This window comes from Aythya ferina (genome assembly GCF_964211825.1).
Source record: "Aythya ferina genome assembly, chromosome: Z".
Taxonomy (NCBI): Eukaryota; Metazoa; Chordata; class Aves; order Anseriformes; family Anatidae; genus Aythya; species Aythya ferina.
The window spans coordinates 8562767-8579507 of NC_140299.1; the positions used below are offsets into that span (position 1 = coordinate 8562767).

General features: G+C 44.4%; 1 protein-coding gene across 1 annotated transcript in view; it reads left to right on the top strand.

Annotated features, from left to right (window-relative positions):
- Window positions 1-959: 959 nt before the first annotated feature.
- Window positions 960-16741, top strand: part of LOC311427590 (ubiquitin-conjugating enzyme E2 R2) — a 51309-nt gene continuing 35527 nt past the window's right edge. The window contains exon 1 of the mRNA XM_084505043.1: window positions 960-1299. Within this exon, the coding sequence (XP_084361169.1) occupies window positions 1123-1299 (177 nt within the window). The 5' untranslated portion in view covers window positions 960-1122. The remainder of the gene's footprint in view (window positions 1300-16741) is intronic.

A 16741-nucleotide genomic window follows, 5' to 3' on the forward strand; every position in this document is an offset into this window, starting at 1 on the left:
CTCGTGCCATCTGCAGTGGTGCTGTGCTGCTTGTCCTCCTTCTGGATCATCGCTTTGTTCTCTGATTCCATAAAGGCTTGCTAAGGGACACGAGCTCGCAGGCACCGTCTGAGGTCTTCACCTTGATTTTGAGTTCACAGCACCGCATGTGGAGCTGTGGTGGGCACCGCCGTGCCCCTGGGGGTGTCTTTGCTCCTGGGGAGGATGGGAGGAAGGAACCCAGCTACTTTCTGGCCGTGGCACCTCATGCACCTGTGGAGCTTTGTGTAAACAGCACTGATGTCTATGGGAGCATAGCTCTGATATCACCATTGGGTGTTTATGGATTGCTATGGGGTGCTGGGACAGACTTGGCCGCTTCCCAAAACAACCTCTGTGCACACCAGACTCTGTAGGAAAACACCTCCCCTCCCCCCCCCCACCCCGGCTCCTGCTCCTCCCTCCCCCTCCAGCAGCCACCACCGAGAACATGGCGGCCATACTGGGGGGGGAGCAGGGGCGAGAGGAGCGGGGGGGGGGGGGGGGTGCTGTCCCTTTAAGAATGAGGGCGGGGGCGTGGCTAAAGGAGCGGGGCGGGGCTACGCGGGGAGCGGGCGTGAGAGCCGCGGGAAGGGGTGGCTATGAGGAGAGAGGGCGTGGCTACGCAGGGGGTGGGCGTGGTTACACGGGGAGCGGGCGTGGTTACACATTGACGGGCGTGGTTACACCGATGTGGGCGTGGTTACACGAGGGGTGTGGGCGTGGTTAGAGGGGAGCGCGGCGTGGCTGTAAGGGAGGAGTGGGCGTGGCCACGTGGGGGGGGGGTGGGCGTGGCCACGCGGGGCAGGGGGCGTGTCGCGGCGCGCTGAGGTCAGCGCCGAGCGGGCGCCGTCACAAAAGGAAGTGGCGGCGGCGGGGGCCGGCAGCGCGGGGCGGGGCGGGGGGCAGCGGGGAGGCAGCGGCGGGGCAGGAGCAGCGGGGGCAGGGGCGGCAGGGGCAGGGGCGGCAGCAGCGGCAGCAGCAGCAGGAGGAGAAGGAGCAGCAGCAGCAGCAGGAGCAGGAGGCAGAGCAGCAGCAGCAACAGCAACAGCAGGAGGAAGAGGAGGAGGAGGAGGAGGAGGAGGCGGCGGCGGGGGCCGCGCCATGGCCCAGCAGCAGATGAGCAGCTCGCAGAAGGCGCTGATGCTGGAGCTGAAGTCGCTGCAGGAGGAGCCGGTCGAGGGCTTCCGCATCACCCTGGTGGACGAGTCCGACCTCTACAACTGGGAGGTGGCGATCTTCGGGCCGCCCAACACCCTCTACGAGGGGGGGTACTTCAAGGTACGCCGCCCGACCGGACCCCGGCACCTCGGGCACCGCCGCCCCGGCCCCGGCCCCGGCCCTCCCCGTCCCTCCCCTCCCCTCCCCGGCCTCTTTGTCGCCGCCGGCGGGTCCCGGCCTCCCCCCGCCGGGCCGCGCCCCCCGGCGGTCACTTGGAGCCCTCCGAGCCCGGGGCCTCGCCCCCGGGGAGGGGGGGGGGTTTGGGGCGAAGCCGCAGCTCCCGGCCTTGTTTTGCTTGATTTTCTGCTTTTTTTTCCCACCCCAATATTTTTAACCCACTCGCTGTGTTTTTACTTAAAGCCCCCCCACCACCACCACCACCACCATGGTCGCCGTAGGGGTGGGCTGGGGGTGCCGGGCTGTGTTGTTGTTGTCGGGGCTTGGTGTGGCTGCAGCGCTCTGCCTTGGGGTTTTGGGGTGGTTTTGTCCCCTCTGGTTGTCCGCCCTTCCCTCCCCAAACTTCAGAGGCCGGCCCTCGGAGGGCCACGGCAGCGCTCCGTGGGTGAAGGTAGATAACCGCTTTCAATTCCTCTCGACCTTCCTGTGAGCCCAAAAAAACTTTGGTGGTTGTCATTTCCCCTCTTGTAAATGCAGAAGGCGAGAAATCTGGCACCTCCTCGCCCGAGAGGAACAGGAGTTAAAGGAGGCCGGCACGTTTTCCTTAAAAGAAACAAAAGCCTTTGGTGAAGCGCAGGATGTGTTGTGCTGGGCATCTCTCTGCACTTTGTGGCCACTTGGGCTCTGGCAAAACCATGTCACCTTCAGGTCCTATCTCCCAGGAGCTACCGATTTAGCAGTACCTTTGACATCTTCCCTGTCCTGCCAGCCAGCCCTTTGGCTTCTGTCAAACCAAACAAAAGCTCGGGGGATCTCTTTGCTTGGCTAACGTGCATCTTCGGTGCCTCTTGGCCTCTCTGGACCAGGGTTTAAGCACTCTGTCCCACAAAACCAAAATAACCTGTAGCTTGGGGAATAATGGATTTGAGTCACGTTCAGTTCGGCCTCATTGTTTGGAAGGAAGGGAAGGTTTTGGCACGAGGCTTTCCTTTTGTAATGAGTTGGCTGGCTTACTCATGTAGGTGTGATATGTATATTCTTAGACTCACCTCCATTATTACTTTGTCAGGAAGTCCCTGCAGTCCTGGATTGGTAACTGGGCCATTTCTACATCGGAATGGACTGGCCACCTCTTCCTGCACTTGGATTAGTCATCATTTTTTTCAGAGACATCACAAAGGCGTCAAAATAGTTTAGGAGTCGCCTGGTCCATGCGTTTGTAATTGTTCTTGGAAAGAAAGCTGAAGCAGCCAGTGAAATGTCTTGAGGATGTGCCTCTAGCACGTGCAGATCTTGGCATGAGTGCCGGTGTTATCTTACCCCAGAACTGTGACTGCGATGGCTCTTCTGCTGTTTGGTGTCCCTGATCTGTATGTAGGGCCCTTCCTCTAAATTATTCTCCTATTTGAGAGTGGGAGGTCTCATGATGCCTCCATCCCCTCTGCAGCAGAGAATTCCCTTCAGGCAGTGTGACCAGAGCCTGTCCTATGGAGTTCCTGATGTCTTCTCTATGAGGAACCATGCCTGGTTGTTTTGTTTTGGTAACATCCTAAATTCTCAGTTCCTCAAAAAGCAGTCTTTAGACCCATATTTTCTCCCAAGAGAGAAGGACTCCTGTTGTCCTGATTGTGAAGTTCCTGACTTTTCTTGGTATTGAGCCTTTAAGGTAAACCTTAGGATATGTTAGGCTTGGCTTAGTGAACATTTTAGAGATAAGACTGGTAAGACTGAAACTTTGTTTGGTAGGGTTAACTTCATGACATACTCATATATTTGAGGTGAATGCTACTTCAAATCAGTATCTGATCTATCTTTAAGGCTTCTTGGCTTGATAAATTAAATATCTTACTTTATCCTGTTCTACATTTTTAGTTTTCTAAGATTAGGCAAGTAGAATTTGAAATAATAGTAAAAATAAAAACTTACATTGTGTAATTGTGTAGAATTCCATGGCAGTGAGGGTTTGACAATTTTCTTCCACTTGCTTGAGGTGTAGTTCGAGGCCAGGGGCTGGAAGAAAAGTACAAAATATTTTGGTTAAGTGCAGATATTTTGAGGAACACCTGCATTTAAAGTGACTTTAATAAAGGAAGTGTTAGCGATGCTTGATTGGGAATACAAATGCTTGATTCATGGTCATGAAGCTTTCAGAACTGGTAACATCAGCTTTTGGCACCTCATTTATTCTTGGAGAAATACGACCTTTCTCTATGGATTGTTGGACTAGCTGAATACACTGAAATGAGCGAAGTGCTCTCTCTGCACCTCTTTGAGAGGAGCTACTGCTGTTCAAAGCTGGTCTAACATTTCAACCGACTCTGGTTTCAGTTGTCAATCCAGCAACTGTATCATTTGATAAAATTGAGGAGAAAACATGCCCTGCTTAGTGCTTTTAAAATACCAGTACCTTAGTGCAGGCCATAATAAAACCAGTGACTTCTGAAAACTTCAACAACCTATCTTTGCTAAGCTTATATCATCAACTACCCTATCCTGCTTAGTTCTGCTGCAGATCTTTGTAGTTCAGGACCTCTCGGCTGGAGGAGTAGGGTAGGAGCTTTTGCAAACGACTGTTTCAGATGGAGCTTGGCGTGGGACAGAGCAGTCCTGAACCTCTTGTCCCCATTATGCAGTTAGCTGAAGGCGCACATCTGCGGCAGAGGCTGTGTCATGAGTCCAGGCATGTCTACATGGCTATCTTCTCCTCATCACTCTCTGGCTTATTTAGTGACTTTCTGTGGCTACTGACTGTGAATAACATTTTGGGCAACCCTTTGCTTGAATTCCAGATTACCACCCTCAAGGAAGGAGTTAAGCTGTCTTGTGCACCGGTTACCTCTCGTTCCCTGCTGGGGAGACAACAGCATCACGTAGTCAGTGATGTTAAGTCCTGCAAAGAGGTCCCAGGATGAGAGCAAATATCTGTCCAGCAGTTCCTGTCAGCAAGGAGTTGCCTGTCAGTTGTCTGACCAAAGTTTCTGCCAGCATTCTGGCCTAAGTTGATTGTATTGGGCTACAGGTACTTGATTGCAATAGGTGAACTTAATTTTTGGTCCATGACTTATCCAGAACTTGCTTAAAGGAGAGAGGTGGGTAGACCTAGGGTATTTAAGGTATGATTTCCTCACAGCTGACTCAGCTGTTGAGTTTTTTTTGAATGACAAAGGGAAGACTTCTCAGAATAAAACATTTCCTGCCAGGTCATAGATGGAGTTGTTTCTTCAGCTGGGGAGAACGTGGTGTGATGGAACAGATCTCTGTATCAGGCTCTTGAGCTGTGCACTAGATGTGAATTGCTCTTGAAATTATGAGAATATGTTCCTCTGGCTTTGCAGACAATAACTGTGTAGTGGAGGAGCAGATTGCACTGTAGTCTGCAGAACTGTGTGTAAACAGTTTGTTTGTGCCACCTCAAGTCACTTTTTTTCCACATTTGCTGCATTTAAGCAGTACAACAGAAATTATTAAGCTGCAGTCTGGTGGTGATAGGTGCTAGTTGTGATAGATATCAGTGGCTGAGGCTTCTGTATGGTGAAACTTTTGCCATATCAATTGCCAGTTGGTCTCTGGGTAATGTGTCCCTCAGTCTGCTTTGAAATCAATGTCATACTTTAATGCTTGAGCCTTCAAAGCCTGGGGACTGAAACTACTGAGTGTTTTAGTAAAGTGATGCTCTCAGGACAGTAGCAGGACTATTAGGACATGCTTCCTGGTGGCTTACTTAAAGCTTTGTACGTTTGCTGCAGTTGTACCTGTGCAGCACAACTTTTGTCTTTTAGAAATGCAAGTTTTCTCATTTCATAGTTGAATAGTGTTCTGCTTAGGCCGTGAGCAAACCCCTCGGTGAATGTGCAGGTAACAAAGTTTCTGTTTGTAAAATTTCCTATTAATCACGTAGCACTGCCTAATAGCACAGTTTGACCAAGTATGCTGTGTCGAGAGGCATGTTTAATGTAGAGCAAGAGTCAATATTAAAAGCTCCTTCAGAGGTGATTTGGGCTGGGTAGATGAAAATGAGTATACCTCACATGAAAGGAAACAAGCAAAATTAGCTGTATTGTTAGAGTTGCTGTTTGATAGTTCTTTTCTTAAGGCAAATTATTTCAGAAGGTATTTTTGCTACTTGAATGAGCAAGTCTTGACACATAAGCTGGTGTGGGGGGAAAGCAAGCATTATGCTCAGTTTTCTCAAGTAATTTGGGGGCTGAGGCATTGTTTTCCATGGTTTTTGTAAGTCTTTCACCATGTGCTGAGTTCTGTATTGTTGGATCTCAGCTTCTTCCAAGGGATTTGCTTGAATTCAAAGCAATTTGCAATATGTGGGAATAATTTTTTTCAGAGCAGGAGATCAATACAGAACTTTCTCTCACCTGTCTGATAGCAAGAATGAGTGCCATGTTTAAAAATTTGGTACTGTAGGCCAGTGCCCAGAAAGCTTGAAATTAAGCAAATAGAAATTTCTTGATCATTTAAATGTTCTACCAGTTACATAATTCTAACTTCACAAAAATATTACTTGATGCCAAGAAAAAAATGTGTGGTACTGTCTGCACAAAAGCTGACTTCTACAAGCCTCTGAATTGCAAGATCCTAGAGAATTTCTCGCCATGCACTTAATTTTCAATTTTTATTGCCTTTAGGTATCATTGATGCTAATAAGCAGAGGTTTGCAACTAAGGGGCAAGGAACTGCTTACAAACAGAACGTGGAACTGCTGCTGCAGGTCTCAAGAGCTCCCATGTGGAGCTGGCGGTCCCCGAAGTGGAAGAACAGCTAAGCTATCTGCAAACAGGGAGGGAAGATGCTGCTCCTGATGCTGGTTCACTGACACTAAGCACAGTTATGATCTCTGGCTCAAAGGCCTAAGAAGTGCCTGACTGACTCTTGCTGTGCTGTTGCATGTAGATTTTTGGCAGGCTACACCTGTGGGCTGCACAGACCCCTCCAGACCACTTTCTTCAGGGCAGCTGCCTCTCCTCAGGAGGCAGCAGGCAAGGTAATGATGGCAGCCAGCTCCTAGTTCTTCCCCTAGGGCTTTTCTCAGCCAGGTGGGATTCTTGTATATGCTCTGAAGGCAGATAATGATTTGCCAATCTCTTGCTACCTGAAAATACAGGCATACGTGCAATTAGGCACTGCTGTATGGCAAGAGGAAAAGCTGTGGCACAGCCCACCTCTGCCATTAGACTGAAAATGGAAAGCTTTCCACTTGGAAAGATTGAGTACTGTTGGCTTGCAATTTTTTTCCATTGTTTGGCTCTATTTCCATGAGTTTGCACAGAGTGATCCTCAGACAAGGTAAAATACAACATGATCTTTTTCTTGGGTAGCAGTTCAAAGAACTGTGCCTCTGAAAAGTTCTTGCCAGTCTGTTCAAGGGAGTAATTAAAAGCATATAGGTACTTTTAGGTTTGGTTAATATTCTGGGAATTAGTGGAAGTTCTTGATTTTATAGTGTTAAGTGTAGTCTTAATTTTTTGTTCAGCTGTTAAACCCTTAAGTTCTCCAGTATGCAGTGACACTGTGTGATGGGTGTTTGAGTGTGAGACAACTTCTGTAACTCTCCAAAGCTCAAGCATGTTCTTACCTTGCTGTTTCTAAGTCACGCTTACGCTGCCCACTATCTTACAGGGAGATAGATTCACACGGATTATCTCCTTTTTAGTAGCATTTTAAACCTACTGCATGATGCTCATTTCCTATCTGGAAAGTAGGAAATGCCAGAAAAAACTGTTTGTTGAACTCTAACTCAGGCGTTTTTGACATGCAGTTTGGCTCTGTGGTTTTTGGCTGTCCTCAGGTATTCATGATAATGAATGGTGTGGACTAAATGGTGGAGGCTTGCTGATGAACTTGAATGCGACTGACTTGCATATGGAAGTATAACCAAGTTACAGATGGACGGTGTTGTGGATGGACAAGAGGCTTTATTATGTATAATTTGGGCTATGTGTGATCAGATGTACATGCACAGACATATGAGTATTCACAAAATTAGCTTGCTGCTTCCACAGTTCTAGTACTTCGTTTTTGTCCAGCAATATCAGTCAGAGGAATTGCTGTTAATCTCACTAAGCTTTAGCAGTAGCTGCTTACTGAGAATGTCCAGTCCAACCAGACCAGTTCAGTGGTCCTAACAGTGACCTTGTGTGCCTTCCCCTGAAGCAGCAGTAGCAGCAATAACGAGCCTGACTTTCTAAAATAATTGAAATGCATTTGGATTTGACCAAAATGGAGGAAAATGGTAAAGCTACTGAATTAGGTTATGAGTAGGATACTTTGGGATCTCTGCTTGAGTTGTAATGTAACCAGGACTTTCTGAAACTTACTTTTTTTTTTTTTTTTTTTTTTTTTTTTAAGTTGAGGATATCACATGGGGGAACAAGGGGATCATGCAGGGGCTATTGTAAGTGAATCATGCTTTCAGATATCATTGTGATTAACAAAGAGAGCTGGCAGGCAGGCTGCCTTACTCCTTAAGGTGTTAGTACTGAAAGCATGACGTGATATTCCCACTGGTCTATTTTGTTCTCATACAGGTCATTTAGAGCTTCAAGTGAAGGGCTCTTACTGCAGAGATGCAACTTTGAAATCATAGCAGTGGAGAGATGTTAGCGATACCATGTGACTCTTATCCTAGCTAAGATACATATCCTGGTTAAAGAATTTAAAATGTGCATTTTCATGGTAACTGTAGCAAAATTTTTGGAAAGGTTAAGTTGAAAAACTTTTTGCCAGCAGGGTATTGGAATAGTGGAAAGACCGGTGTTTAACTGGCTGTTGGGTCAATTCTTTTGTGATAGATGCTCACTATGCAAAGATTCTTGGTTTTAAATTATTCTTATATTCTTCTACAACTGGAGGCCTTTTGCCATCAGAACTGGCAGAGGCTGAAGTGAGATTCTCTTTTGCAGCACACTCTTTGGCCTTGTCAAAACAGAGCTGTGCAGTGGCATAGCTGCCACTCGTAGCATGTTCAGAGTGGGTGCATTTGTTCTTGTGTCAAGTCCGCTGACCTATGCTTCTAATTCACGGATGTAAACTACACTGTTGCTTATCTTGGCTAGAATAACCATCTCTAAAAGCACACACCTTTTATTAAAAGAAAAAGCTTCTCAGAGTGTATTGAAGGAAACTGAATTTCATCCTGGTGCTCCTGATTATTTCTCTTGCAGAATAGTAACCGTACCCCCACTTAGTAGCTGAATGCCTTTTGGTAGTGCACTAAGCAGGATAACTTGAGAGGTTAACATCTCTTCTGGACCTTTGAGGTGTCTTGTAGCTATTATCTAAATCCCTTCTAATTTTTCATTCATGCAGTAACAAAATGCCCAAATGTTTCAGATGCGTGGTGCTTCTTAGTTAAGTTAGGAAGTCTTGTCTGTTCTTTGTGATATTGCCACTTTTGTTGGATCTGCCTTTTTATGGCTTTCTGGCAGTAATGCATATTGTGGCCATAAGTTATTCAAAATGCTAAGCAAAAAAGGCATTGAGGCTCAACTCTTCTTGAAAGCTTACGTGTTAAAATTCTGTGAATGACAGTAACATTTCTTCTCCTGTATAATTCTGTAAGTGTCAAGTAGCTGTTTCTTGAGTCAACCCCAGTCATGTTTAAACAATCCTCTATAGAGGACCTGTTGTCACTTCCCTTATGAAAGACTAGTGAACTTCTAAATGAAATTAGGCATTTTATATTGCTGTATGAAGCATATAAAAATGAAAGCTTTGAGACCAACATATGGAATGATTTCCATTTTTCAATGACTGCCAGAAACCTGAAGGCTTATGTGCTTCAAAATTTGACTAATATGCTTTCTGTGAAGTTTAACTGATTTTTTTTTTTTTTTTTTTTTTTTTTTTTTTCCTGCTGGGAGCAGTCTTCCATTTCTGTGGAAGAAGCTTGTCTGCCTTTGGCCTGAATTATGGTGATAGTGGCACTACTAGGGGAAGCTGGATAGGTAAGATAGACTTCAGACCAAACATCTGGCTTTTACACTGTGAAATGGGCTGGATTCTTTTTCAAAATTCATTAATAAAGTTTGTTTTGATCCTCAGAGGATTATGGGTAAGCTTGTCAGGAGCTAAACACCAGCCTATTCGGGGTCATTGCAGAAAGTCACTCTGGAGCTCCATTTCGAGTGTCAGTAACAGCACAGTTTGCGTCTTGGACCTGTATACCTATGGCTATTCTCCAGCTGGAAGGAGGTTGTAGTTGTATTGGCTACTACTGATGAGAGATGAGATCAATAGGTTGCTGGTCTTGGCCACTTTCTCCTGGATGTTATGGAATAAGTCTGGCTTCTAGTGCTGTTAGAGGTAATATTCGGATTTCACTGATTTGAAGCAGACTGCTTAATGTTCAGCTTGTTCAAACTGAACTTTTTCTCCAAGTTGTAAGATTATCCGGTGCCTACTAAGTATGTAGATGTTCAGTTCATTTCTGTGTTGTGAGCAATATGCTTCTGCTGGGGCTTTTCAACTGGGGACCATATTTGGCCTTCAAGGGATAAATCAGTAGCATGCTGGCAGTCAGCAAAGCTGTGCTGCTTAATAGGAACATCCATGGAGAGGCTGCAGCTAAGCAGGCTGGTGCAGGCATGTTGCTGAGCGGTGAGGCAGGCCAGGTTGGGCTCAGGGCTGTTTGTAGCCATCCCAGAGCATGGCATTGCCTGTTCTCAGGCCTGACAGGGATGCAATGAAACATCACATAAGGATTTTCTCAACAGTTTTTGGTATATGCTTGAAGTCTTCCTTGCTGTCCAGGTAGGAAACGCTGTGTTAATATGTCAGATCTGCTCAATGGCAGAGGCATCTGGGTGTGCTTGGCTACAAAAGACTTATCACTATGATGCTGTCAGGCTGATTTTTATCTGTCTTGGGGTATTTGGGGATCCAGGCCTATCCCAAGTGTCTCCCACCTCCTTCGTCTCATTCCCTGTACTGGGCTGGCTGAACTTCGGGGCATGACTGAGAGCTGACATAAGGCCACCACGTGTGACCTGATTAGAGCTCCTGGTGTCCTAGCCTTGTTCTGTTTCATCTTTCCCTCTGCAGCTATCAGCTTTAAGAACGTGGATGACTTTCACCTATTTCCAAGAGAGCAGTGAAGTATTTTTGACCTGCCTACTCTAATCAAGACTTCAAAGGTGGCTAATTTCTGCTATTAAAACAAAAACAAGTTTGCTGGTGATGTTAGGGGGAACCTGTGTGCAATACTTCAGCAAGTCTAGCAGAGTTCTGAGTGGAGGTTGGTGGACAGGACAAAACTCTTCAGGTGTTAGAATCTGCATCGATTATATCTCAGATTCCTGCATGCACAGGTTTATTTGTGATCTAGCTGTATTGTTCAGCAGGAATTATAGGTGGGAGTATTGATAAGTTTTAGAGTTTTTCTTCCTTTCCTTTACTTGAGTATAAATCAATGCCTTCTGTACTCTAGAAAGAGCAATAGTTAACTGTGTCTTTCTTGGATCAAACTCGGAGTAGATAGCATTTTTGTCTATTTTTGTAATTTTAACTTACCTCTCCATACAAATATATACATATATATTTGTTTATATATATATATAAAAATATATACATATATATATATAAGAATATTCTATGGCAGAAGAGCATAAATGTGGCACTGGGAAGAAGAATCCTTATGATTGGAAAGGACTTCAGTTATGTTAAACTACTTGGTTGCAATACCTTACTTGTGCAGCTGTGGTAATGCAGTCAAACTGAGGACGAGAAAATTTAGGCGGAGCCTAAAGCCTACTGTTAATCCATGGTTAGATAATAATTTGCTATATTAATGATGACTAGATGCCAACTTGAAATAAAAAAGTTGTGGGAGATGAGCTGCTTCCTTTTGGGAAGGCTTTGTGTCTGTTACTAGATGCTCCTATGGCCATCCAAGCATTGTCTTCTGCTAGGTAGCAGACAGCAGGCCTTCTTCAGTACCTGTCGTGTGGAGCCTTTTTTTAGTACAGCTATTAAATACTGCTGTGTCACACTTAACTCTGAATGTGAATGGCAACAATCTGGTGTCGGACTGGGTGAAAGAGATGCACAGTCCAGAATTCATCCTCTGTTAGGCCTTTTGTGTGGGTGAAGCATGGCACTTGTCGAGAACAGTCTGTGGGTACTGCACAAACAGGATGAAAGAGACGATACAATGCTTAGTTTAGATCTGTTGAGGACTGTAAGGAGTGCTCTTCTGAAGGCTGTGGGGCTAGGACTGGAAGAGTTATTTAGAAGTGTTGGGGTTCTGTGTAGTTTTGTAAGGTAGGGCCAAAGTGTTCCTTGACAACAGTAAGAGGCAGTATAATTTAGTGAATAGAATATGGACCAAGTCTCTTATCAGTAATGGGTTTGTATGCATGATCCTGGGTAAATTAGCATTTTTATATAAAATGGTTATATCTTATAATAGCATAGTTGACTAAATCTGTAGGTAGAAAGCGTTTTGCTTTTTATAAATAGCACATGGGAAAGCTTTCTTCCAAAACAAATTCAACTTGTATGTTTACAAGTACAGTATTTAAATTTGGAATAGCTGAAGAAATTGTCAAGTAAATAGCTTTCAGGCTACTTAAGCACAAAAGCAAAGGGATTTTTGGAATAAGAACTTATTCCTGGTTTAAAAAAAGAATTAAAAAAAAAAAAAAAAAAACTGAGCAGTTTTCTGAAGCGCCCCAGCACAGATCCTGATGTACTGACAAGTCACACTCCTCTGCACAGACTTTGTCCATGAGGCAGCTGTAGCAATTCTCTAAGAGCAAAAATAAAGCTGGGGTTGTGTAACTTAACCTGGGGGAGGAGGGGGACATTCCTGGTGTTGAAGAGAAAGCCGTCAAGGCCTGGGCATGTAGGCTTGCTGGGGGAGACTTATGCTATGCAGGCTTCACAAATAATTCTCAGAAACAGTGTATTGGGAGATAATCTGGGTAAACTTCTGAATGTTGGAGGAGACACAGCTATTCCTTGGCTGCCTCGTCGCTTCAAATGTCAGAGGGATCTGCACTGATTTCAGAGCTACCCAGCTTTTTCATTTCCCACCTCTGGGATTTCTGTCTTGTACTGTCTTAATTGTTCCAGCTCCTGTGCTCTTCTACTACAACCACCCCAGGTCTTCTCTCCTGTGCTTTGAAGATTAGGTTCAAAATAAAGCCTCTCAGCATAGTGAAACCGGCACGCAGGATTTGTGTCAAGTGTGGAAGTGTGAAGCAGCTCATGGCTCTGTAGCATGGCCAGGGGAGCAGCTTGGTGCTTTGCTTTGTGGACCTGGTGTGTTTGCAGAGCAAGATTTGGTTCTAGTAAGTTAAGACAAGGTTTAAAGTGTATTATTGACATGCCTCTGAGTTCTGTTATGCTTGTCACCCAAAGTGCAATTACCCAGGCTATGCCACAACACTGAGCTTAAAACACATGGGCAGAAAGCCAAATTCTACACTTAGTAAGCACTTTAAATAGAAAACTACAGCACAACTGACCTGCAGGTACCTTTCCTTTTATAAAGAAAGCTGGTGTTTCTAACTGCTAAAGGCTTCTTCACTTTAATTTTGAATGTATTGATAAGTGCTGTCTTATTACACGTATTCACCAAAATAATGTTTGACTGTAGCTTAATGTGATTGCAGTGGAGCTTGAGGTTCGGGCAGAGTATAAAGTACTTTCCTGTTCTAATTTTGTTAATTTTATATTAATAGGTGAGAGGAAAAGCGTGGTGCTTTCTCCATTAACACTGTTTCAACCATGGCAAATAACCAAGGCTTGCAGTATTAAACCGTTGAGATCATTTTATAGCGTTTAAGTACGTCTGCATTGCAGCAACGGCATATTCAACCCGTCTCAAGCACCGCAGTGGTCTGGTAGCAACAGCTCGATATTTAATACCAGTTGTGAAGTGACCCAGCTTATGAGTTGGTTTTGCAGCCCGTGCCTAATCCCACGTTGCCATGGCTAAACAGCCACCGGTGTCCGGGCTCGCTGGTGGGAGGCTCGTTCAGTTGCAGCTGTAAATCTGTGTGTGAATTGCAGCAACGATGGCCTAGTAAAGCCGAGAGGCTGCCTAGTATTGCTCCGAGTGGTGGTGGTACCAACGTGCTGGTGGGTTTGTTGGCAGGAGAACTTAACCTGCTCCTGCTGATCCTTTTGGTGTTACAAGATGTGCATTCTGATACAAGATACTGCAAGTGACCCAGTGATACTTTCTTTCTCATGTCTAACACAGATGAACTGGGGGAAGTGGAGCACTTCAGGGTCTTATTTCCCTACTTTTACTTTTGTGAAGCTTTTAGGAAGTGAGCGGTGTCTCCTGAGGCCTTGGCTGCAGGCTGAGCTCAGCAGACCTGGCCAAAGTCTTCCGTGGTTACCTGGGGACCAGAGGCCGGCAGTGACTGTGTAGACCTTTCCTCGTTAAAATGTGCCTGTAACTCCCTTATTAGTTTCACGGTGGAAGTTCTGTGATGTTTAAGTATAAATACACATATATGGGTGTGTGGATTCAAAGGCCTAGTTGAGTTTGATAAGTATTCTAACAAATATTGAGTCACTCTCTGCTTCTCATGGTAACAGAAAACAAAATAGAATGAGACTTAAGTAAATTATTGGAAGTGACAGCACAGGCATGCATAAACTTGGTTTGGATGTGTACCTCTGTGATCATATCTTCTCCTTCATCACCTCAGTGCCCTGGAATTTAAGGTATCAGACTTCGAGCTTTAAAGGAAGCCTTTCTTCTGAGGGTATAATTGAAACAAATCTCTTTCTACAGAAGAGGAGAAGTTCCTATTAAAGGAAGTTGAGTTTCTTAGGACAGAAGATCTTAAAAGCTAATAAAAGCTTAAAAAAGAAAAAGACAAACTTCAAAACAACTGCTTCTGGCAGCTGATTTCCTAGAAGTCATGGTGAACTGAAGGGAAGCCCAAGATAGATGAGCTGAGGTGCTGGTGTTGATAAAGCAGTTGTCTTGGCAACTGCAGTCACTTAAATATCTCTAGGAAAATAACCAGCAAAATTTAAGATTGGGAAATGGCAATGGTTGACGGAAGCACCCAGAGCAACGAGCAACTTGAGATTTACAGAAGGAATAAACTTGACTACGATAGCAAGTTGCTGTTTTCAGTGGTGGGATCATTCAGCAATGCCATGCTGATGATTGCTGTATAACCATGGTGTGTCTGGCTACTCTCTTGCTGCGTGAAGCAAGAACACAGACTTCTCTAGATATATTCATGCCCATATAATAATGGGAGATGGATGTGGTGGGAATTATGCTGCTACTGGAGTGCTTCATTCTGTAGTCCCGCTGTTCAACATAGTTGAACAAATACTGCAGCAAAAACTGGTGCAAGACAAACTCTGTATGGGGAAAAGAAAAGACATGAATTGTATTTTATTATCAGAGTTAAATTGCAGAAGCCGTAACTGTTAGGGATTGTTTTAGGCTTTCACAATGCTTATCGTCTTGAGAAATTGAGACATCTTATGTATGTTTTGTTAATCATGATTGCACATGCTGTTTTGTGGTTCTGTAGGTAGAACTGGTGAGTTTTAATCTTTTCCTTTCCTTATGGAGCACTTAATTCTCTTTTATATTGGCACAAAAAACAAACCCCAGAGAAAGGCTGACTGAATAAAACGAGCAGGGTTTGAGCCAATTGTTTCCTGCTGCCACAAGCGTATTTGTAACTGCCAACTATGACAGGTATTTCTACAGGCACTGAAACTTAAGCAGAACACCAGGTGTTAGGAAAAGTTACAGAAGACTAAGTATACATTTTCTGCCTCTCATCTAATAGCTGGTTTCTGAGCTTCTTGGTGTAGTAACTTGTGAAAAATCATGGTTAAAAACTTCTTTCAAATGCAAATGGAAACTCAGAAGTTGACACTTACAACTAAGGGTACTAAGGGGTGGAAACTAGTGGTAGGATCAATTCCTTATCACCTTTTTTCCTTTCTTTTTCTTTACTGGGAAAAATCCTAGCTTGCAGTAATAACAACAGTCACATTTATATGCATTTTTTATCTATATGTCTAAAAGCTACCTGTCTCTACCGATTTGTGCTCAGGATACTACGCAGGTTCCTGTAATGCACACCCACTTGGTGTTTCAGTTAATTCAGTCAAAGCTTCCAGCATTTGACCAACTATTGCTGCTTTGACTGTGCTAAAAATGTAGCCAAGTCTCTTCTAACTTTCTCTACTAGCAATGTAAGCCACTGTTACAATTTATAGTTGATTGGACTTCTGTATCCTTGCCAAATTAGAGGGAAGTTTTCCTTGGCAAGTGACATCAGCTTCTGCAGTATTGAAATTTTAAAGTAAAAATTCCAGTCCCTGGCATAATGCAGATAATTATGGCAGGATTTTTAATTGTGAGTAACTTTTGCTGAGGAGCAATGGCAAAAATACTTATTTCCCTCCCCCCCCCCCCGTTTTGGCTTATAAGTTTTTAACCTCTCTCACATGTTCCTCTGACCCTTCAAGGTGTTCTTATGCTGGAGAAGTGCTAATAACAGGTACAGGACTTGAGGTGTCTGAAAGTTCATCTTGCACTGTGATTAAGGTTCAGAAATCACCCCTGAAAATAGTGCTGCATTTGCCAAAAATTCCCTATTGTGGGCAAAGAATAATTTAAGGGATAAAATCACTGTCAGAGTACAGGATGAAATCTGGGTAACCTGATGTGAACTCTTTGAATTCTGCGCTAATAGTGAGCTGCTCAGCTGTTTGGATCCGCTATTCTTTTTTGTGTCTACTTTGACTATTTTAACAGCTGAAGGTTCCAAAAAGGCCTGGTACAATCAAAACCACCCTCTTGTCAAAACGAAGCTTGATATAGGGAGCTTGATAAACTATGCACATGAGTAGTCTGGGTTTTCTGAAAAGAGCATATGGTAGCTGACACTTCAGCTGGAGATGACTTGGTAATTATAGCTCCTTTGTCAGAATTCCTTTGCCATTTCATGGGGCTAACAGCAAATTAAGCTGCTCTTTGTATATGCAAGGGGAGGCATGCTGCTAAAAATATTTGGTTTCTGCATGTCTTCAGTTATTCCATCAGACTTGTACTGGGCTGAAACCTGGGAGCCTGAGGTATGGGTTCAAAGTGTTTGAACTCTTCTGAAATGAGTAGTTCTGCTGGTGATAAGCTTCCTTCTGAATGGAGAAGGATCATCTGTTCTGTAGCTGATGTTTTAAGGCAGGACAAGGCAAACATTTTTAGAGATCTTTTGTTTTTTCCCCCATCTAGGTTCAAGTATTATCTGGTTACCAAAATGAGCGTAGAATTGCTTCCTTGAGTGTTTCATTGTGATGGTCTGGGTGTATTCTGATGATCTGACTTTGAGTCAGTCCATCAGCCTGTGTGAGTTAAATGCTTGTCTCAACTCTA